The following is a 22781-nucleotide window of genomic DNA, read 5'->3' on the forward strand; positions in this document are numbered from 1 at the left end:
TTGTACACAAATTTATGATTAAACTCAATCTCAGAATCCTGAATTTTGTTCTTTATTTGTATGATGTGCATAGTCAGATGAGTGCCATCGAGGGAAAGGCTTCACATGTTCAAATACAAATTGAAATGACAACATTGCCTCTTGTTATTTGCATCAAGGTTTTAAATGATATCTGACATAAAACATAACTAATATCACTGGAGAAAATGTTCTCCAACGACAAGTTTCCTGAAGTTTTATTTAAAAAATGGTTTGCCTAGAATTGGAGACTAAAATACAAAATAAAGTTAAATAGATTAGCTAAACATAAAATTGTACATTATGGTAAAAACATTAAACGTCTGGGAGCAATTCTCCTATAATATAAAAAAAGTGAGTTCTTCACAGCCTTGAGTACATTCCTAGCGATGCCCATGGACTATCACAATGGGATCTGGTGAAAAATCAAAGCAATTCTGCCTTGTTCTTCATGCAGTGTTGTCCTTGCGTTGTGACCGATATTCTCTGGTCTTTAGTGGTATTCACTCCCTCTACCTCAGGTACTCGTATGCCTCAGCATCCAGGGACACCAGACCAAAATAGGACAGCAGGTTCACAAAGGATCGTGTCAGACTCATCATTGCCATCTCGGAACTGAAAAAAATAAACATAATTCCAATCTTATCTAAATGCCATCTAGAATCAGAACTCTAAGGTTGTTTTTTTTGGAACTCCAAACAGATTTGCTCCATACATACCGCAAGGCCAGCTCAAACTTTAGGCTCTCCCAAGCCGTCCGCATCCAGCACAGTGCTCTGAGTTTGGACAACACCCCTGTCCTCTCCGCCTGGAACTGTCCCCACCCACGTACCGCACTAAAGGACAGAACAGCGTTTTAAACAGTAAGCATACACATTCAGTGCACTGATTGAACACGTCAAAGTAACTACACTTGGTTTATGGACTCTCTAAACCAGGGGTCACCAACCTTTTTGAACCTGAGAGCTACTTCATGGGTACTGAGTCATACCGGGCACCCAGGTTGATACACTCTGCTGAAATAAAGAATTTGCTCAGTTTGCCTTTAGTTAAATATTATTATTAATGATTAATGGCACTAATCTATGCGAAGACACTGATCATGTTAATGATTTCTCAATAATTATCAACAATGACTTAAAAAAGGTGGGAAAGAGTTGTTCAAGAATGAGTTGTGCTATTTTTTTGAACAGGCCTGCGGGCGCCTCATATGGTCCTTGCGGGCGCCCTGGTGCCCGCGGGCACTGTGTTGGTGACCCCTGCTCTAAACGGTCATATCTGCCACATTACACATCCATTTGTACCATAATGGCTCTTCGCGTTATGGCCAGCGCTGCTGATTAAAACAAACAGCCGGTAACGTTTGGCAGTGAAAGGTGTCTGGATCAGCCTTCCTTACATTTTCAGAGGAAAGTGTGGATATTATTCCATTTTAGGGTTTATATTGTGCGCTGATGCTATGCCTTGGAAAGTATTTCAGCGAAGCACAAAAGGCCTTCTTTAGGGAATGTGGAGTCCAGGTCACGCTGGCGCCGTCTTGTGAGGCAGAACCAACGGAAGTAGCATGTGACCGCAAAAGAGGAGAAGGACGTTTTCAATAGCATTTGGGTGGCGTAAACCTTTAAAATAAAAGTACCTTTACGACGTTAAAACACATAAAGTAGTTTATCTAAAAAAAGAAAAAAAACGAAGGTCCTAGAAATGCGGTCCTGCGTGGTTGACAGCGTGAATGTGTGCCTGAATGGCTGTAAGTCGTGTGTAGTCGTGTGTGAGTCGAGTGTAAATGGCGCATTCCCTAGCGACCGTTTTGGCCAACGATTTAACCCTCGACATGCCCCCCCGCGGCCTTCACCTCTTGGCCATGACGTAGTAGCGGTCCACCGGGGCGCCCAGCGAGATGTTGATGCTTCGCACCGTGTTGAGGTTGCGGAACACCAGCAGCATGGGCCGGGGCATGGACTTGAGCACCCACATGATGCTCTGGAAGCGGTGCACGGCCATGTCCTGCATGTAGGCCGTCTCCTCGCGGCTCAGCAGGCTGGACAGGCCCAGATCGCGCATGTTGATGGGCCGCTGCAGCAGCATCTCGCTGAACAGGAAGTACTCTGCGGAGGGAGGGGGGGATTCATTGTTCTGTCTGTCCTAGCGTGTTGCGCTGACTGCGACTGGACTCTCCTTATGGTTAACCGGCCAGAACCCCTTTAATATGTTTGGCCTGTATTGTACACATGTCAATTACGACACCGCTTGCACCCCTGATCATGCCTGGAAGAAGGGACCCCCCACTCTTTGTTCCTCAAGATTTCTTCCTTGCTAATTAAGAGTGTTTTTTTTCTTGCCCTCTTGGGGGCTAGGGACAGGCGGGGACATAAATATTTGGGCTTTTAAGCCCTTTGACACTTCATCTTCGACAGTTACCCATGGCATTTTATCAAAATGAGGCCATTATTTAGGGAGAACTGGTGTAATTCTGTCGTTTTAGCCGTCCTCCATCCAGCGCTGAGTGAATGTTCTCCACTGCTCTGAATACAAGTCGCGTTGGTCAAAGCCAAGGCCCTTTGACGTCAGGACAAGGGGACTGAGGGCTAAGTGAGTCTTCTGAGCAAAGACGGTAGCAGTGTGACACTTCTGTGGTGTTCAATGCTGATTGGAACGCAGCCCAAGAATTCACTAGAGTTCTTGGATTAAAAGAAATAATTAAAAATAAAATAAAGACCTTGAAAGTGCTTGGAGCAATAAAGAGGTCCTCAACAGTGCTTGGCTTTAGCCTAGCAGGATGAGAGTTAGAGCCTTGTGTTATCCGTAAGCTCAACATTCACCTATGATCCAATCTTTATACATCTGGAGTGCTGGGCCAAGCTTGATAAGACATTCTTCCTCGCTACAGTATCACTGCATTAGCGCTAGAATAAATCCTGGCTAGCTCAAATATGTGGCTGGTTGTCTATGTAACCCTGGTCGTTAAGCCCCCCTCCTCCCTCTCTGGTTCGGGACGAGGGGCACACCCAGCCCAGGGGGCCCTAGAAAGTAATGAATGAATGCGTGTGTTCACTGTTGACATAATGAGTGTTAACGATGTGTTAAGATGCTGCGGTCATTACATTTTAGTTTTAATCTGTCATTTGCTGCGGCTTTATTGCTGAAACACACATTACTACGTCAGAAATACACTCCATCACTGCCCACGGCATCTTCCGACCACCCAGCCAGACCAGATCAGAGTTTATGATAATAAAGCCTTATTTCCTTGGTGTATACATGTATATAATAATGTAATTTATTTTGTTCCGACCCAGTTACTGTGAGCGGAAGTCCGTCACAGTAGCATGCACATTTATTTTGCTTCACCTCTGCTGCTGCCGCCTGAGCCTTCATTTGGGCCTGGAAAAACCCTGAATCTGTCCTTGAAATGCATCCTTAGATCCCAGACGTGAGAATGTCCATACAGTGACACTGAAGTGAACGGAACACTAATTTCACTTTTTACCAACGGGCCAGTCCGTTGCAACTGGTGGGTCGAATCAAGCCAAAGTTAACCACTGTGATCATGACCAGGATATTTAACATCAAAGAATCCACACAGCCCGCCTCTCAGTTTCTGGCTCTAATTCTGTGAGCATGTGCAGTGAAGTGCGAACACAGAATCCAACCTTGTGGATGTGATCGTTTGTGGGCTCTACTGGAAAAAGCTTCCTAGCCTTGAAGCTTACAAACCAAGATACAGCCCGGTAGCTTCAATACACTTGTTTGGAATATAATGGATGTCAATGGCTCACTGCCCATTTCGGAATGCGTCTACACTGCAGGAGGGGGGGAGTTGATCATGGCTGATTAACATCTCGGGTTGGACGATGTTAACAATGAACATAGTGTCTTATCAAACAAGCCACATCTTTTAAGCCTCTTGGACTCTGAAAATAGAACAACAGGGTGTGGGGTTTATCATACACAGTGTTACTCATTATAACGCTAATACACAACAAGGGTACTCGCTTACAAAAAAAGGCATAAAACGTGAGCATGGGACTTAACCAGGGGAATAACAAGTTTCTTAAATGTCAGAGTTTGAGTTGCAGCTGAATCGCGGTCACTTACACTTTATAATATCATTTTTCTTGCACTGAACAGAAACATGGCTGTCCTTCGTAGTTCCGTATCAACAAATTCTAACTTACAATAATTGCTTTGGCCATAAAAACAGAGGAAAACAGTCGTTCATCAAGCTGTTCTGTATACAGGACAAACTGTCCTCACCTTCGACCCCGAGCGCGGCCGAGTGTTTCTTCATGGCGGCCTCGTCACGCAGAATGATGGCCCTCCACAGCTTGCAGAGGGACGCGCGGTCGCTGCAAAGTTCAAAGTTCACACTCAGTTAGAGTCCTGGATCACCTCTTCATCTCCGGGTACACTGTAAACATTAGGTAAGGCAAGGGTTCAATTGTGGACAGGCCAAGTCTTCTGGGACAGAACTTTGTTCTCTGCCAATAGTCATCAACAGCTATGAATAACCCGTCCAAAAATGCAGACATTTTAAAGTGTGAAACCACGCAGCCCTGTGCTTTAAAAGCAGCCGTGCTAATCTGCTTCTAAACTGGGCAAAACAAACCCATGACATCAGCACATTGAAGGGAGATGGATGCTGTACCTTTGACTGAGGTGTTGATACAAGCCATGGTCCAACAGCACCAGCTCTGCCTTGTTGTCCCGACCTCGCCTCACCAGAACTGCAGCACAAGCACATAATCAGAGCCTTGCGCTTCTAGTGTGACATAGTGGGCGGTCAACAGCAATTATACACTCGTACACGCACACCTCTTACATTATTGCAGTGTTTTCACAATGTCAGCATGGTTCTGTAGTCTTAATCAGGGTGTTATAATTAAATCATGCACCTGCATTAGGAAAATCTAAAATGAGTAATCAATGCCAAAATACCATCACACCTTTATCTCTTGTGTGTGTGCGCATGTCTATAGTGGTAATGTGCAATGTGTTCGTTCACTAGTAATAAAGCTATACAAATGCACAGAAATGTTAACACATATAAAACATTTCTGTGGCATGCCCTCGAGTGAGGAACCCGATCAAGTCATCTATCCTGCCCCTCAGGTTTAATCCATTGATCCCGTTCCTTGCGGTGAAGACCTGATATACACGTTACCCACCGTTGCCTGGGTGTGGGTCTGCGTGAATGAAGCCTGTGCTGAAGATTTGCTCTGCAAACGTGCAGATCAGTTTGTCAGCCGTCTGCAAGGCACATAGTGTGTGTTGTGTTATAATGCTGTGGTGATCATCACTGTGCTCATGGCTGGTACCATCATCATCATCATCGCTTACGTCTTTCAAACTTAGTCCTTGTTTCTTGATCTCTGCCACATTGTTCACTTTGCAACCCTCGCAGAACTCTGCCGTCAGCACCCTCTTTAAGCAGAACAAACAACAAAACAAGGTTGACTTCATCAGTGGCATGTCCAGACACATTGAGAAGGGTAGACAAGGAGTTGCAAAGAGTATAAGAGCCAACCCAGCCTTACAAATGGAAAACGCATATGTTACTACTTATTTTATTATTATGCAAGATTTAGTAGGAATGGCAATCAGGAGTAGCCAATCACATTTCTGTGGGAACATGTGCCTTCAAGGCTACCCCCCAGAAATCAATGCTTCTGTTTCCCCTCACCTTACTGGTTTCCTTCCAGAAGACTTTGGGAACAACGATAAATTTCAGGTGATTGAGCTCCACTGCGCACCTCTCTGAGTTCTTGGCCTCATTTTCAAAGTCCAACTCTTGGGCTAACGTCTCCTTCAGGTCCTGAGTTGATGAAGAATCACAGCGTCAGTCGAACATCACCATCCATCATAAAGCAAAAAAACATATGGTCACGTCATTGTATTTATTCAATTTTATCGAAAACAAATTGAAGGATTGTTGCTTGTCCCTAACCTAGAATGCCAACCTTGAGAACCCATCTGAATCCAAAGCTGGGGTGCATGAACTCAACAATGTCCAGGAGGAACTCCAAGGTCTGGATGTCGCCGTCGAAGCGATGCCTGAGGTCTATGTATTGCACCTGTGGGGAAATAAACCAACAAACATCACGGCTTTCAAACCCAACAGAATGTGGGCAAGAAGAAGACTCTCTGATACTTTAGTCACGGCGAACGCGCACCAACACACACAGTACCCACCTTCACAGCAACAGGTGTGCCGTCTAACAGTTCCGCTTTGTGGACCTGGGCTAAGCTGGCGGCGGCTATCGGCTCTGGGTCAAACTTTCTAAATAGCTCATCTGGGGATTTACCAAAGTCTTCTTGAAACAGAGCGTCCACCTGTCATTCAGGAAACAGGGGTACAAGCAAAAGTGCACCACTGATCATCTTCTCCCAACAACAAGTGTAACAACCAAATACAACCAGTTCTTTTTTTAACCCTCTCCCTGTGAACACGGACCGTGTTATGCTGATATTACCCCTCCCGCTAAAACAACGGCGGTGACTTTGAAACGCACCTCTTTGTAGCCCCTGATCAGCGCCTTGTCCTCCAGTATCTGCAGAGTGCGGATGTACTCGACGGGGAAGAGGTGGTTGAAGGAGCACAGGCCCTGGCCCAGCTTGATGTAGATCCCCCCGTTCCTCACCGCGCAGCTCACCATGCGGTCCGCCGCCCTCTGATGGCACGCAGACATGGCCGCCAGGTAGGGTGGGCTGCTCTGGCGGAGCGACACACATTTGTGACACAAGTTTAGTTCCACTTGAGTTAAAGCCTTGCCGTGGGCACCGCTGTGCGGACAACTGTGCTTGTGGTGCATTATGCAGCAAGGCGAAATTTGAGTTCACGTGTGTGTGTGCGTGAGTGTTGAAAGAGGGCACGTTTGAAAGGAAGGGCTAGTGATGTCAATTTCTTTTTTTGCACAGACATGCGGTCTCTGAGCTTGAACAGAAGTCAGCTGAAAATATGAAAGTTTGGAACTGTAACACTTGGCATGATACCTAAGCCCATTGATTTAAAAAATGCAAATCAATTATACCTCATCAAGGTGGCGTAAAACCACGTTGGTGGTCCACCAGTAGTCCGCCGAGATGAGGCACCCGATCGCCAGCGATCTGAGGAGAGTCAATAAACACTTTTTATTTTAAAAGAACCAGTACACTGTAATGTGACTTGATGATGATGATGTAATCAGACCTGCAGAGCCGTCTTTTGCCAGCCACAATGTTCCTGATTTTCCTTCTCTGCTGAAAGTCGGCCAGGGCGTATCCAAACCCCCCCATCGCAACAGCAGCCGTGACCCCTAAAACAACCTTCCGTCTCCGCGTCATGCCCCTCCCGTCCCTGGAAAGGACAATGAGTCAAGCCTGAATCTAGTGGGTACAGACAGGGAACAGATGAGGTGAACACATGTTGTTGATGTACAATTCACACCTCAGGGAGGTACTTAGCGATCTCAGGTGGTGTGGTGAGCCGAGATGTGCACATCTGGAGAACAGGGACGTTTGGCGCACGCACAAGCGCAACTATAGGAAGGAAGAAGGGCTCAAGTCAAACTGCATGGGGAACCACTCTGCAGCACCTAGCCAGGAATAGCATTGGAGACGTATTGACGTGATAGCAATAGCCGTTGATTTGGGTGGGGGTCTGCGTCAAGGCCACTGTGACCAGCCTAGAAACGATGTTGTTTTACCACCAGTCCCTGTGTGTGTAAGGGACAAAATGTCTTTACACTGACAAATTGGTTTACTGATTAGCCTTAGCCTGGGTCAGGGACTTCCACAGTACCAGGTTAGTAGTCTTGGTTTCTACACCACTTAAATATTTAAAGGAATGTGAAACTCCCTAAGTGATGCCAAGGCTTCAGTGGTCTAAATAACATTCTTTGGCGTTCTTTATTCACAACATCACTTCTTTCATAAAAAGATAGGAGTCTTAAAAAAATTGATACAATTGTCCTTCCATTTTTCTACCCAACAACTTAGCATTGCGCTGCCGATGTAAAACAGGTCTAACTGAACGGCTCGTCTGTTAGGTTGGTTATGTTTCGAGAGCCTTTTCAGTCTAAGCGGACTGGGGTCACTGCTAGGTTGTACTCCTGTGCTGGTCCTGTTGGCGACCACTGAGAACATTGGACTGATCTAGTATGCCGACTCCCGCTCAAAATACAGTTAAACAACACAAAACAATGAGACATTACCACTTTAGATGCCTCCACAGCCATATTTCCTGGACGCCGAGCAGAACTGTCACTGCGGTAGATGATTCAACTAATGTATTATTCGTCTCGGCACCAATATAACCTTCTGTACGCGGTTGATCTTTCCGTCTCGAGCCTCCCCTATATGTGAGACTCCTCCCAAACCGCGTATCACGGGCGGCTACGTAGTGGGTCACGTGGAAGCCGTCCCCCGGTTCGCCCCTGTAAAAAATATTGAGAAAATAATTTGACCTCCAACCCTTTTATGTCAAGCAACAACCAGTCTTTCAATCATTAATCCATTAAAAAAAATAATAATATAAGTTCGTCTTCATGTTTAATGAGCTTGTTCGTCCCTGATTGGTCGGTTTGTCCCGCCCAGGCCCATTCAGAAGAATCAGCTGTTTAGCTATTCATTCATAGTCCCATTGCATGTCATTACGCTACATTACATTAAGTATTTCCATTGACGCTTTTCCATTCAATTAAAGGTTGAAGCTGATGCATTCAGCTGAGGAGACAGGCTCTGCCCCATGCAAAATAAGGATGAATGCATTCACATTCAACTAGGTCTCATCTTACAAGCACCTTAAAAAACATCCTGAATGTACCAATTTGCAATACAACAAAAACACCACTGTTCAATACCGCTTACCTCAGCTGCTATTCTTATTTATCTGTAAATTTGATCTTCATTTGTTATTAGTATATTTTATCTTTATTTGTTAAACATATATTTTTTACCTTTCTTGTATATATAAAAAAGAAATCTGTGAATCGCACCGTCTGGATGACATTTACATTACGCTGTATGTGCAATGACAATAAAGATAAGTATTTTATATTCTATTATATTCTACTTTGAACATACAAATCAGAAATAGCAAAAAATCTAGCAAGTATATACAATTTATGAGTTAGAATGAAGTGATAAATGGCTTCGGGAGCCACATCTTAGAAACAAGAGATCGTAAATATGGGTTTATTGATTAATTCATTTATATTTTCATGGGAAGTCTCAGAATGTATGCATTCTGAGCAGATCAGATAAAGCCTGAGACAGAAGATCAATGCGGCTTCTGTTGTCAACTGTAGAGCTCGGTACATCATTGTGGAGCCAGGACAGCAAACAATCTGAATTTTGCTGAGCAGCAGCAGCTGAAACCTCCTCACACTGAGGGAGCAGCAAACTGCTTGGCAGAGGCAGAGTGTCGTGGATGGCCTGCGTGTCTATTCAGGGTGCGGAGGAGTGGTGTAGTGTGGGAGAACTTGGGTTTGTTGAAGACTAGCCAGATTACTGCATTCTGGGTGAGCTGTAGAGGACACACGGCACATGCAGGCAGACCAGCCGGAAGGGAGTCGCAGCAGTTGGCTTGGCCTTCAGACTGAGGTATAGGCGTCTTCTCCTTGATATCCTGGAGCATGACTCTGCTGGAGTGGGTGGTCGCAGAGGGGATGGATGCCCAGGGCAGTGGTCCCCATTAGTCTCCATGCTGTCCGAGCCTCAGACACCACAGACACTGTGGTGTCTGAGGGTTGCTAAGCTTCTTCATCCATGAAGTCTCCATCCATAGTGATCACTCCGTTGCACAGAGTGATCAATATGGATGGAGACTTCATGGATGAAGGAACTTTCCCTTGAAGGAAGAGTAAATTGACTGCATTTATATAGAGCTTTCTAACCAGTGGCCACTCAAAGCGCTTTAAAATATGGCCTCACATTCACCCATTAATCCACACATTCACGCACCGACGGCGGTGGCAGCCATGCAAGGTGACAGCAAGCTCGTCAGGCGCATTCAGGGTAAGAGGTGGCGTTCTCAGGGACACCTCGACACTGGGAGGAGACGGGGATCGAACTAGCAACCTTCTGGATACCAGCCAACCCGCTCTACTTCCTGGGCCACATGCCTCCCCAAGAGCAGCTCAGCCTTGTAAAGACGGATCTCCAGGTGGTGTGTTGACATTTTACACCGTGACAACACAGAATCAGTTGTCATCTGAATAGCAGTGGTAGGAAAAGCCATTTGACCGAATGACAGATCCCAGTGACTTGGTGCACTCTGAGGGCCTCTTGGTGTGTGACTACAAGGTTCCCACACAGATACTTTCCAGGGAACACCTGTAAGTGCGGTCCTTGAGGGAACAGTCCTGTTTGTGAACAGGGAGGGAGAGTGTAGATCCTGAGAGTCCCAGTTCTCAGTACTGTGCCAAATGTTGCAGAAGGGTCCAGCATAAAGGCGACAGAGAGGGAGGCTCTTCTAGCAGTTCGAAGTTACTGGCATTGCCTTGAACCGGTGACTGGTGAGGGTCGAGATTTGTGTGCTAAGAGTTCTCAAGTGTTTTCGAAATAAAGAGAGACAGGTCTGCAATTTGTTACATCACATTGGTTGAGTCTGTTTTTTTTTTTTTAAAGTTGGTTCAATCTTGCTGCTTCAAGATTGTTTGAAAAAAATCAGTGCTGTTTATAAAACTTTGTTTTGTGTTTTCTCTATTGAATATATGTAAACAATAAATTGTTGGATTTACTCATTTTACTTTCAGGAATTATAAGCATAATTGGGTTGAACATAACATAGGTTTTTCAAGGTTACCTCCAGGTTTACTTCATCCACAATTTTTTGCTAGAAAATCTGCACAATGGTGCAGGCAGGCCATTTGGGCAACTGCGCATTAGACCCAGTGTTATGGTTACGTATGTTCATGTGGCAACATGGAAACAAAGAAAAAATAAAAGGCACCCATGAGATCATAAAAGCATGTCTCAGTTTATGTTACATCACCTTACATCAGAAAGTCTGCAATGGGTCCCATGGCAGTTCTGTGTTTTTTATATTTTATGATACATTTTAGATCAATTAGGATGGATATGTTTTTATAAATAATTTAGACAATCATTATTTTATGTTTCAATATTGAACAACATTAAAACTACACCAATGACGATATATAATGTAAATAAACTAAGTGGTGCTTAAAAACATTGGTTAGATATGGCAACCTAGAGTTACAGAATATTTTTACTTGTCTTTAGAATTTACATAATAATAACATAGTACTATTCCTTTTTGTTTATATCTTTTTTTCCCGTGCGCTAACGCAGCACGAGGAACCAAACACCTCAGCTCTCCTCACCGGACTACCGGATGCTGTCAGTGTTGCCAGATTGGGTCTGAGTTCCCGCCCAATCTGGCAACACTGGCTCCAGCGCGCTACAGCCAGTGTTGTCATATTGGGCGGGAACTCTGACCCAATCTGGCAACACTGGATGCTGTATGATCCTGTGGCTGCAGCCTTCCTGTTTACGGGCGGGAAGAGCGAACAGAGCGACCGACGCAACGCTAGTGTTTTGTATATCAGCTTATTATTGGCTACGCGTCCGTGAATGGTAATCGGAAAACCCTTTACTTGCACTTATATGACAGGCGAAGCTGTGCGAAAATCAAATGGTATTTTACCTGCACCATTACTACTGCACGTTGACGGGATTTTAAGAGTGCCAAACAGATGGAGGACCCCGCGGATTCTGGCGGCGGCTCCGCGGCAGAGGGCCCCGTGGTGCAGGTGGCAGACATCCGCTGGCCCATCGGAGCTCTGCCTCTGCGTCTGCTAGAGTGGAAAGTCAAACCCGGGTCTCTAGTCAACGTGGACTCGGTGCTGGCCTTGTGTGCCCCGATCTCCTCGGCGGTAGAGAGCGGTCTGAAGCCCCAGAAACATGTCAACAGGCTCCCGGAGAAGAAGGTGAAGTCGGACCGCGCCGGAGTGATCAGGGAGCTTTGCTGTCAGCTCGGGCAGGTCATACCCCCTGGGTGAGTTCAACCTAGGCTGTCTAGCCTCTCGCCATCCCTCTCCTCTCGCGCTGTATGGACTCACACAACCCTTAAACTTAAAGTTGTTTCCGACAACCAATGAATAACATGCGTTAGCTTGTAGGCTAGCAGCTAGTCTGCTAGCTAGAAGAGCGCAGATCTGCTCAGCGTCGGGATGGGTGCAAGCAACACACCGGTGGGCTCACAACTTTTTCATAGTTTATTTGGCGGTTCATAAAAACGTTATTTGCTAAAGACAGACTTTTATACATGTTGTTACGAATTGCTATAATGAGTACTATGTTGTTTTTCGGCGGCCGTAGTAGTTGACTGTCTAAAGTGAAGGCAGTTCGAGTCACTCACCAGGCAGGTAGACCGTCCCGCGTCGTAACGCTACCCGTTGTTACTGCTCCCCCGTCGTCAAAAATACACTTTCAGTCAATAATGCTTCCAGAGAATAAAAAACATTAGGTTTGAAAATGCATTATTTAGATTATGACGTCTGGTGGTTGTTTTCTCATCTATCTACACTATAAGAACAACACAGGCTAACTCTGCTAACGTGCGTAACGCTGACAGGCCGTAGTGCACAGAGGGAGTTTGTTTACTCCGATGTGTACCAACGTGCTTTCTCTGAAAGTTTAGTACCACATTGTAACCAGCTGGGTTTACTAGAGCAAAACTACTATTTGTTAAAAATCCGGGTCATTGGTGTTCTCATTTCCTATTGCCCACATTAGGGGGTGTGTTCGAGCTGCTCTTTATAGAGCAGAAAACACCTGCTGCAGTTCAGTTAACTTATATTGGCATTGGTCAATTTGTTAAATTCATTTTGTGTTTTGTATGTTTCTGATCTAAGTCTACTGGCATGTTTTTTTTACTTGTTACAATATTTCTTCAGTTTTTGCTCTTTCTTCTGTATGACACGTAAGTTCAACTGACCTGATGCAGTGTCAAGTCTGTTTACTCACTTGTATTTTCAATAACAGGGGTATCATTGTCCGAATTGAAGAATGCAGCCATCCTATAGTGATGAAAGGACTTTGTGCTGAATGTGGACAGGATTTGACACAGTAAGGAAACCTTAAATTACTTTCAGGGTGTCCTGCAATTTCCACACACTTCGTCAATCTCTAGAGCAAAGTGTACAAATCTAATCAATGAATATATTGCATTGTATCCAAAACCTTCACTTTGATAAACCATTAAACTCAAGGGTTTAACTTGTCTGTCTAAATCAATTAGATCATAAGAAGATGCATCCATTTTACATTTTGAACAAAATCGATGCAATGCGTTTCATAGTGCGGGCTAAAGCTGCGTTCATGTATATCATGACATCTGGAATGTCATATCATTCGCTAGAATTTAGTGACTTTAACATGCATGCCATCATTCCCCATATGCCTATTGAGTGGAGAGAATCACATCCCATATGGATTACAGATGTTTTTATAACCCCGATCAGTCAACGATGTCTGCATCTTCATTTATAAATAAATGGCATATATGAGATGATAATTTTAAGAGAAAGGGTAACCTTATCTCGAGTTTCAATTCATTGTTAATATGATGAAAACCCTGTCCCTGGTCTAATAGGGCTTGGAAATATGTAAACTAAGATATGGTGGCATCATGACACAAATGGGAACCTTTGCAGAATCTTCTCATACAAGTCAATTCCTATGAATTAAAGATGTGATTCTGAATGGGGTTAAAACCTTGAATCATGTGGGCATTTAAAGTTAACCAGACTAATACTGCTTACAATTTAAATATAGTGTTGTGTTTAAATAATGTTTTTTTGCATCATAATTAATTAGAAGAGGTCTATTATCTTGTTATTAGTCTAAACAATTTCCTTTAATATTAAACAATTCCACTTAGAGACAATAACCAATCATTTACAGAATAGCCCTACATTTACAGTTAAAACTAAATTTGTGTGCACGTCTATATCAGTAAAACCAGCAGGTGGCACCAGAGATTGTGCTTCTGAGTTGGACCTCTTACCATTTCCTTCATTGGCAAATGGTCATTTGGAAAACAATTTGACATGGCAGGCTGCTTGTATATGAAGAGATAAAACACTTCTCTCTGGTGCATTTGTATGGCCATGGGCCAGCTATTGTTTACAACAGTCTGTTGGACAACTGCATAAGCAGAGGTGTACAAATCCACTGCTGTGGATTATTGACCAGAAGTCCCATTACCATAATGACTGATGCCAGTTAGTAACAGAATCAACAAACTTTTGTTTAGAGTGCACATGATTGGATAACATTGGAATTGACAAAAGCATAAAGTCCAAATCTATTTTCAGTGTCAATAGATTTATTTAGATATATTTATACCCCTGTATTAGATATAAATATATTTTTCTTGACCATCACAGATGCTAGATGCATCTAAAGATCATTTAAATGATAGGATTGCTTCACACTCAATTTCTTTCCTTACGATTTTATCCTCTACTCAGGCTCCAGGGCACTAATGGGAATCTGCAAGTGCCCTTCACCACGGCAACGGTCTCCATGGTGCACAGTGTGCCTGAGTTGATGGTCAGCTCAGAGGTAAGCCACGTCTCCGAAGAGAACATTGTTGTCTGTTGACATGACACTTGTGAAGTCTGTTACGCAATCTAATAGCCCTTGCAGACCAATGTCCTTGCCCAACTGCTTGGAAATGGTATAGAGAAGAAACTAGTGATCGACCGATATATCGGCCGGCCGATATTATCGGCCGATATTTGCGTTTTACGTGTATCAGTATCGACCGATATTTTTTTCATTATCGGCCGATTTTTTTATTATTATTTTTTTTAAATTATTTTCTTTGGCATGATTTACAGACAGTTCAATAAATGTTCAGCTTTTTAAGATGAGAGATTGTAACATTTGTTATCATCATTGTGTCATTTTTTTGATGGTAATTGAGGGAGGCTTAGCCTGGAAATCCAGACCCACATCTAGAACACTGTAGGGTCTGGCAACGAGCAATGAAAATGGCCCAACTCGAGGGGCCGCACCAAGCATGCATTTGAAAATATCAGAAGAATACAAGGGGTGACGTATCCAGACCAGTGGAGCTAACCAATAGATAAGACTCTTGCCGTATCCAGTCGGTAAAACAGCAACGCTTTTGGCCCGCCCATATTGATACATCGATGTGATTGATTAATGTTCTGGGCCAGGGGAGGCCCAGAATATACACGAGTATATTGCTCGTTCCCAGAGTGACTTACTGAGCAAATTCAAATTGTGCTCTTGCGAGAACTCTGGACTTTCAGGGTATTATCAGCTCCAAATATCGGCTCAAGAAAATCGGTATCGGCGTATCGGTTATCGGCTAAGGCTGATGAAAAAATATCGGTATCGGCCCTAAAAAATCCATATCGGTCGATCCCTAGAAGAAACTGACGTAATCTGTTTTAGTATTTGTAGTTAAAAATAAACACGTTTCTACACACCGTTGCCATCGCTGGCTTCCACTTTACTGTGCACTGTGGTGGTTGGTTATGTGGATGTTTTGAATTCCCTCCACTCTTCATCTGGGATTTATTTTAATCTGGACTAAATAGTTCTGCACCAAATACTATTTTATAATACGAGTTCAAATTGTCTGAATGTGAAGAATGGTGTAAGAATAGCTACCCTCGATTGTTTTAGACAATGGTGGGAAATCCCCATCCATTTATTGCCCTGCCAGCAGTTGACATCTTGTAAAGATTCCTAATATCCATGTCCCCCTCTCCTCTATACCTCTCTTCCCATGAACGCACACCCTGCCGCAGCAAGCAGAGCAGCTGGGCCGAGAGGACCACACGAGGCTGCACCGCAACAAAAAGCTGGTGCTCATGGTGGACCTGGATCAGACGCTGATCCACACCACAGAGCAGCACTGCCCACGCATGTCCAACAAGGTACTTTGACGCAAGCCAGCGCAGCCCTTCGAGCACTCGAAACAGCCGTCCTGGGCACCTCTGTGTACAACGTACCAGTCATAAGCCTGTACACACGTTGGTTGCTGTGGATAGTTTTGTATGCCTCAGTCGTTTTATTTGTTTTCAGTTCCGGGATGGTGGTTCACACAATTGTTTTACTAGCGATACCGCTCTCAAGAGGCAGAGAATGTTCCGCTTCTCTTCTTTTCAACTACTGAAACCCAAGCCAATATCTAAATCGGGATGGAAACCATAAGTCAAACTACAATCTCTCTTCTTTATAGGATCATGGTAAAGTGGAGTCCTGTGTTTATTTTCCCCCAGGGGATCTTCCACTTCCAGCTGGGCCGAGGCGACCCCATGCTCCACACACGGCTGCGTCCGCACTGCAAGGAGTTCCTGGAGAAGATAGCCAAGCTGTACGAGCTGCATGTGTTCACGTTCGGAAGCCGTCCCTATGCACATACTATTGCAGGTATTGCACTAATCCTACATTTTAAGGTCTTAAAGGACATTTCTTACTGGAAAGTGACGTTTCCTGTATAAACTTTGTAATGGTGACATACAAGAGGCACATTACGTATAGGTGTACTGGCCATTTGTTATAGAATTCGAGTAAAACGCTTCCCAAAGCTTAAATCATTCTCGCACCTCGCAACCTGGCCAGCTGCTGTCCTATTACCACCTACACTCTAGCAGTGGGTGCATGTCTGGATCCTCTTTGAAGCAGGTCAAAACCCTGTAGCAGGGAAAAACACCTGGTTGTTATTGTAGTGCTCAATTCAGAACAGAGGAGGGCAGAATTTGTTCGTTTTTTTCAATTCTGAAGTGTATTTTATTCATCAGATCATTTTCGACTAGCATGTTCTCCGACATGGTAGGAACTATATTTGCAATTGCTGGTGAATCAATAAGTAAACATAGACAGGTATCCTAACTTTTGTCGATCCCTTGAATTAAAAAATATAGTGTGACTATAGACACTTGAGTTCGCTTAACTCCCCCTGTTGAGTTTTAACTTGTCACCCAGTGGATTGAAAGAGACTGAAGAGGAAGGAAGAATAGCCCTGAATGTACTCTGACAACAAACACCTTCAGCATACATGAGGGAGTCTCTGGTCCCTAGTGCAGGGACAGCTCTGCCTCTCATGGTGGAAGTATGTTGGAAGTAATGCAGTTGAGAAAGCACTTTTGTAGTTTGCTTGAAGCTTCCGCGGGCGACTGAGGTCAGCGCTCGTCTGATTGGTTGTGCCTGTGCAGAGGCCAGGGGTTACCATGAGGACGACATGTCATCAACACAGCTGAATTCTGTCTTCCGCTGCAGGCTGAGAACTCTTCTGCATCTTGCTTTTTTTCTTTTCTATCATGTGGCACTTAAAGTAGTTGGGTTATTCAAGTAATTATATATAATCTCAGGATTCTTACACTTTCTGGGTTGTATCTTCATTGTTGAATGCCCCTATAGAAGGCTGTTTTAGGTAAAAGCATTGGCTAAATAAATGTCATGTCATGAATTATTACATTCATTTTCGTTGTGACGTTACATGCTGTGTGTGGCAGCCTTTCTTGAAGAGTTTCTAGAAATAGCATTAATAAGACTATCTTGTATGTTTTCATGAGACAAAGTGGGAGGCTGGAGAAGTGAAGGGAACCCATGACCAAGATCCAGAAATATAATAAAAAGCACATCTAGCTAAAAGACTCCAGTGGAGAGATGGCATTAAAAGAAATGAAAAGGGAGAGGGTTATTATGCAGATGTTGTTTATGAAGGGATTTCTGCAATGGATTTCTAACGTTTCTGGTCAGAGCATGTGTTTTTGATTAATTTTCAATTGTTTTTTATTTTTATTCCCGCAGGTTTTTTGGACCCTGAAAAGAAACTCTTTTCCCACCGCATCCTCTCCAGGGACGAATGCATCGATCCTTTCTCCAAGACGGGGAATCTAAGGTTTCAATCTTTATATTCTCTATAAAAGTGATGGCTCAAACAATTATAGGCAATTCCACACTTGCTTGCTTTTCAAAGCTAATGCTGGGAATAAGAAGGTTAGAACTGATTGAACTGATGGTAGATGGAGCTACTTGAAAGTAATTGATCTCAATATGTTACAGGTGCTTTAGGTAAGATTTTAGAGCCATAATTGAGAGCAATTTGCTAGAAATGCCATAGCCATCAGTTAGCTAGAGAGAAATGCCATGTGAGGTTATCGGTTCTGGTTGATTGTGTCTATCCCTTTATGTATGAGCCATAAAATTTGATTTTAGATGGCTGATTTCTGATCATCTTTTGCTGAATGGTTTTGTTAATCCATCTTGCCTGTCAATCAAAGTGAATGCAATACTTTTCAGTGTTGAAGAAACATATGGTGGGAGGGAGCATATAGGGAGGAAACGTTTTTGGGGTATTTTCTTCTTAAAATCTTCTTAACCTGAAGTCTTACCCAGAGCAGCTTAACTTTGGTGTTAGGCAAATACCGATCAACACATTTTTAAATTCCTTTGAAACGGTGGCAGCAAGGTTTATAAGCCCAGTGCGCCCCACATTCCTGAGATAAAAGGTATTAATTTACTATGGAAGATAAACACAATCATTTTGGAATAATAAAATAAATCTTTCAATCATTACAATTATTGAGACAAGGCTTTTCATATGATTTTCATTGGCATTCTAGGAACAAAACGTTAATAAAACATTAGTTTTGTTATTAAAAGGGCTATTAATGGTTTGATTCACAAACTTGGGTAATGACAAATCTTTTAGTGTCTTTTCTACTTTTTGCCCCCTGTGACAATGTGTGGGCTTATTACTGCGTTATGCATATGCTATCACATTAAAGACTGCAGGTCTCACTGTCTATGATTGTAAGTATAGGCCTATGGTGATGATTTGATTGGAGTTATAACCCATTCAACTATTATTAGAAAGACGTTAAAAAACCTGCCGCTGCGAAACAGAGGCTGTAGACTGAATTCCCTCTTCAATCAATTCCTTCGTTTTATTTATTTCCAATATAGCTCACCAATGATATTCAGTGTGACAACTCCAGCTCATGCGTCTCTCGCTCGTCTTCCATTTAAAGCAACGGTATAGCCAGTTAGTTTCACAGGAGCAGAAGGAATTAGCGGTGGGTTAGCAGTGAGGACATCGATAACAAGGAGTGTGTGAATAACTAAAAAGGTAGGTCTGCTTCTTTTTGCGCAAAGGTAATAAATATTAAAATGGAAAGAGAGAGAGTGAGATGCAGGCCGTTTATTGCATCCCAAAACTAAGATAAATGAAACAAACATTCATGGTCTCAGTGACCGAGCATAACGATCTTGTCCACCACTCGTTCTGTGCACATGCACAATACTCATTGTTTTCGAGTCACCTGATTGGCTCCTACCTTCGGCAAATGTCAAGTTCACCAATCACGTGTTTAAGGACTATATTGGCCGATAACAATCGGTGGCGGATGGACCAGTGCATCAATATAATATGGTGTAGTTAGGCCAGTAGGCAGAGGCCTTGTATAGAGTGGAGGGATTTATAATTGTAACAATGAAACCAATTGTAGATTCATAGGACGCTGCTTGCATTCCACTGCCCTGAAACCAAACCAGATTGGTAATTCATGCGTTGAAGTGTTTATTTCTGAACGCGTTGTGTTTGGCAGCAACCTCTTCCCGTGCGGGGACTCCATGGTGTGCATCATCGACGACCGCGAGGACGTGTGGAAGTTTGCACCCAACCTCATCACTGTGAAGAAGTACATCTACTTCCAAGGCACCGGCGACATCAACGCTCCCCCCGGCTCCCGGGAGGCCAAGAAGGGTACAGTGCAGTTGAATAGTGACGGCAGGCCGCTACACCAACGTTGAGATATCATTATTATTACTGTTCTATAAAGTGGTGTATTACTTTAGATAATTGTGTATTACATGACAGGAACAACAAGGTTCATCCTTGCCACAAGAAATGCTGTTTTTATTTTTTAAGTTATTAATTTTCCTGCGTGAAATATTTCATATTCCTAAACTCTGTGAGAAAATCCAGCTCTTCTTGTTTCATGATTCTTGGACTAGTGCCTCATTGTCTTATAGTCTCAGACACAAAGGGAGCGCAGAGGTCATCCTCATCATCACCGCCGTATTCATGTTCTTAACCTGTGTCCTGACAGCTTGTGTGTTGATGAGCCTTGATGCCTGTAATCCTGCCAAACCTAGTTCAGAATCCTACTCAGAGGGGTCATATTGCAAGGGTCAGCCATACCACCCCTGAATGTCCTTCTGGGCTCAGAAGGAGCTGGTTGATCAGCCACTTGCAAGGGAAATCCACTTGGAGAAGGTATAATATAGATCCCTTGATTGTTAGGGCAGTAATTCCCGGTCCCTAACACTCCCCAATTGAATTGGTCTAGTCAATGTTTCTCGTAAGGGGAAGCCTCGTTTCCATTGGACCTCCAGGCCACAGGGAGATCATCACACCTATGAACCCCTTGCTCTTTTTTGTACTTACTTATGCGTTAAACCTACACTGTAAAACTGGTTGACAGTGTTCATCTCTGGAACACTGAACACTCTAAAAATCCTCCAATTTAAGAGCTTTCTTAGGGTCAATATGATATAATAAAGTGTGTTGGCCTTGCCATTGCTAATCCTGAGCTGTAGAGGTTAAAAACAGTTAGTCCAAGTATCCCTTCAAACTGCAGCGTTCTTGGCTGAAGGTAAGGGAAGATTTCCATTTGCACGCGTGCACAGTCCGCTCTGACTGATGTCCGCGTTCAACATGATCCTAAAGCCGATTTGTCTCATTCCCCAGCGAGCCGGCCTGCTGAGAGCTCTGAACCCACGGGGACATCGGGGGCCGAGGAGCAGAACAACGGCTTCAAAAGGAGAGGGAGGGAGAACGCCAACACACACGTCAACGTCAACAACGGAGGCAAGGAGGAGCCCAACGCACTTTCATCCACTCAGGGAACACCAGCGGAAACGCAAAGGACACACGCCACCGGGGAGGGGAAGGACAAAGCGGAGCAGGACCCAGAGCCGGGGCGCCAGGGGGAGTCTAGGTTGACGCAGGCGGAGGATACAGGGAAGGGGACGGGTGTCGGCGCCCAGGAGGGAAGCGCCGGGCCACCGGGCTCGGCAGAGGCGGACGGCTCAGAGCAGCCTTCCCCGGCGGAGCCCCCCGCAGGCAACAACCTGGACTTTGACCTGTCCAGCGACAGTGACAGCGAGTCTGTCCCAGAGAAGCCCCCCAGCTCGACGGCGGACAGCATAGCCGGCGGCGACCCCAAGACAAGTCCGTCGGGGGTTTGCGATCAGCAGGGTGCCGGCCCCACGCAGAACCCCGAGTGTGGGGATGCGCCGGAGGGAGACGGGGGTAAGGAGAGGGAGGAAGGAGAGGCCGTTAAAGGGAAGGGAGAAGCCGTCGTCGCCAGCGCCGCCGCCGCAGCAGAAGAAGAAAGTAAAGAGACGGACGCAGCGGGGAACAGCGCGACACCCGCGGTGGAGCCTCCTCCGGTGGGCCCCCCGGGCCCCGAGGACCTGGGCAACGGCTGCTCGGACAAGCGGGAGCCGGAGACGGAGTCCCAGAACAGCGAGCTCTCCGGGGTCACCGCCGGCGAGGAGCTGCTGGAGCAGAGCATGGAGGAGGAAGAGGAGGAGGAGGAGGAGGAGGAGGACCCCGACCAGGACGACCACCTCATCTACCTGGAGGAGGTGCTGCAGAGGATCCACGCAGAGTACTACGCCCGCTACGAGGTCTACCAGAGGAAGGAGGCCCCGGAGATGCCCGACATCCGGCGGATCGTGCCGGAGCTGAAGGGCAAGGTGCTGGAGGGGGCCACCATCGTGTTCAGCGGCCTGTACCCCACCAACTACCCCATGGAGAGGACCCGCGAGTACTACCACGCCAAGGTGCTGGGGGCCAAGATTGGCCGGGGTCTGGTGCTCAATGCCGAGGACCCCTGTCGGACCACGCACCTCATCGCAGCCAGAGCCGGTATGTCGACAAACCACCCCTAGTTATCTTCTGTGCCGACGGGATTTGAAACTATTCGCAATGCACGATGAAAAATAATGGGGTCATAGCAATTGCAAATTAATCTCTTCCTTTGTTGTTGATAAACTCTAAACTCTCGCAGATCTGCAACAGTTCACTGACGCTTACGAATGTACAGTCTGTGTTCGTAATGGAATAATGTACCAAGCATTGATTGCTTCATAACTGATCTACTATTTTATTGTGATAAGTTTGCTTTGATTTTGAATTGTGGCCGTCATCATGTCACCTTAGGCGTACATGGTGCAGGCAAATCCTTTCTCATTTGCCTCATGTGGTGACCAAATTAAAACCATCATGCTAGATGCTTCATGACTGCAGATCAGCAGTTATTCATGAGCACAGTGTTAGCGCAGCATTGGGGCTCAACACAAAGGCTGTTTTATATAATGGAGCAGGAGGTCAAGAAGGGTGGGCCTAAGTTCATCCGAATACCATATTGTTGCATGAATGTTGAAGTAATCATTGGCTTGTCTCCTAATGATGGATTCCAGTATATCCCAATTTTTTTTTACCCCTAACACACACACACGTAAACATGAACTCCGAACACAAACACACCCTCCCCTGCGAATGCTCTCTTTATCCTGTTCGCAGCATTTAAATGATGAGAGGCGAAATGCTGCCTTGCATGTTTCTGCCATTCTCTAAAATGTAATTGACATGGACAATTTTTTCACAAAGAGTGCTAATGGTAAATGTATTTTTTCGAAGCACGTATGATGTACTTATGCAAAGGGATTGTTATAACCATCCTTACCGTCCTTTTCATGCT

General features: G+C 44.7%; 2 protein-coding genes across 2 annotated transcripts in view; one reads left to right on the forward strand and one right to left on the reverse strand.

The window, feature by feature from the left end:
- Window positions 1-30: 30 nt before the first annotated feature.
- adck5 (aarF domain containing kinase 5) lies at window positions 31-8334 on the reverse strand. Its single transcript, XM_079748813.1, has 15 exons — window positions 8208-8334; window positions 7442-7533; window positions 7205-7351; window positions 7047-7122; window positions 6528-6728; window positions 6208-6348; window positions 5976-6089; window positions 5699-5830; window positions 5356-5439; window positions 5184-5265; window positions 4664-4742; window positions 4273-4364; window positions 1871-2123; window positions 738-854; window positions 31-633 (listed from the first exon to the last, which is right to left on the reverse strand). Exons 1-15 carry the CDS (start codon window positions 8229-8231, stop codon window positions 531-533), a joined length of 1737 nt encoding a protein of 578 aa, XP_079604939.1. The 5' UTR covers window positions 8232-8334; the 3' UTR covers window positions 31-530.
- A 3191-nt stretch (window positions 8335-11525) lies between these two features.
- ctdp1 (CTD (carboxy-terminal domain, RNA polymerase II, polypeptide A) phosphatase, subunit 1) overlaps window positions 11526-22781 on the forward strand; it is a 50209-nt gene continuing 38953 nt past the window's right edge. Inside the window, exons 1-8 of the mRNA XM_079749421.1 lie at window positions 11526-12016; window positions 13006-13089; window positions 14496-14589; window positions 15810-15938; window positions 16284-16434; window positions 17818-17908; window positions 19617-19774; window positions 20762-21946. Of these exons, the coding sequence (XP_079605547.1) occupies window positions 11715-12016; window positions 13006-13089; window positions 14496-14589; window positions 15810-15938; window positions 16284-16434; window positions 17818-17908; window positions 19617-19774; window positions 20762-21946 (2194 nt within the window). The 5' untranslated portion in view covers window positions 11526-11714. The remainder of the gene's footprint in view (window positions 12017-13005; window positions 13090-14495; window positions 14590-15809; window positions 15939-16283; window positions 16435-17817; window positions 17909-19616; window positions 19775-20761; window positions 21947-22781) is intronic.

The sequence above is a fragment of the Pollachius pollachius genome (genome assembly GCF_949987615.1).
Source record: "Pollachius pollachius genome assembly, chromosome: 13".
Classification (NCBI taxonomy): domain Eukaryota; kingdom Metazoa; phylum Chordata; class Actinopteri; order Gadiformes; family Gadidae; genus Pollachius; species Pollachius pollachius.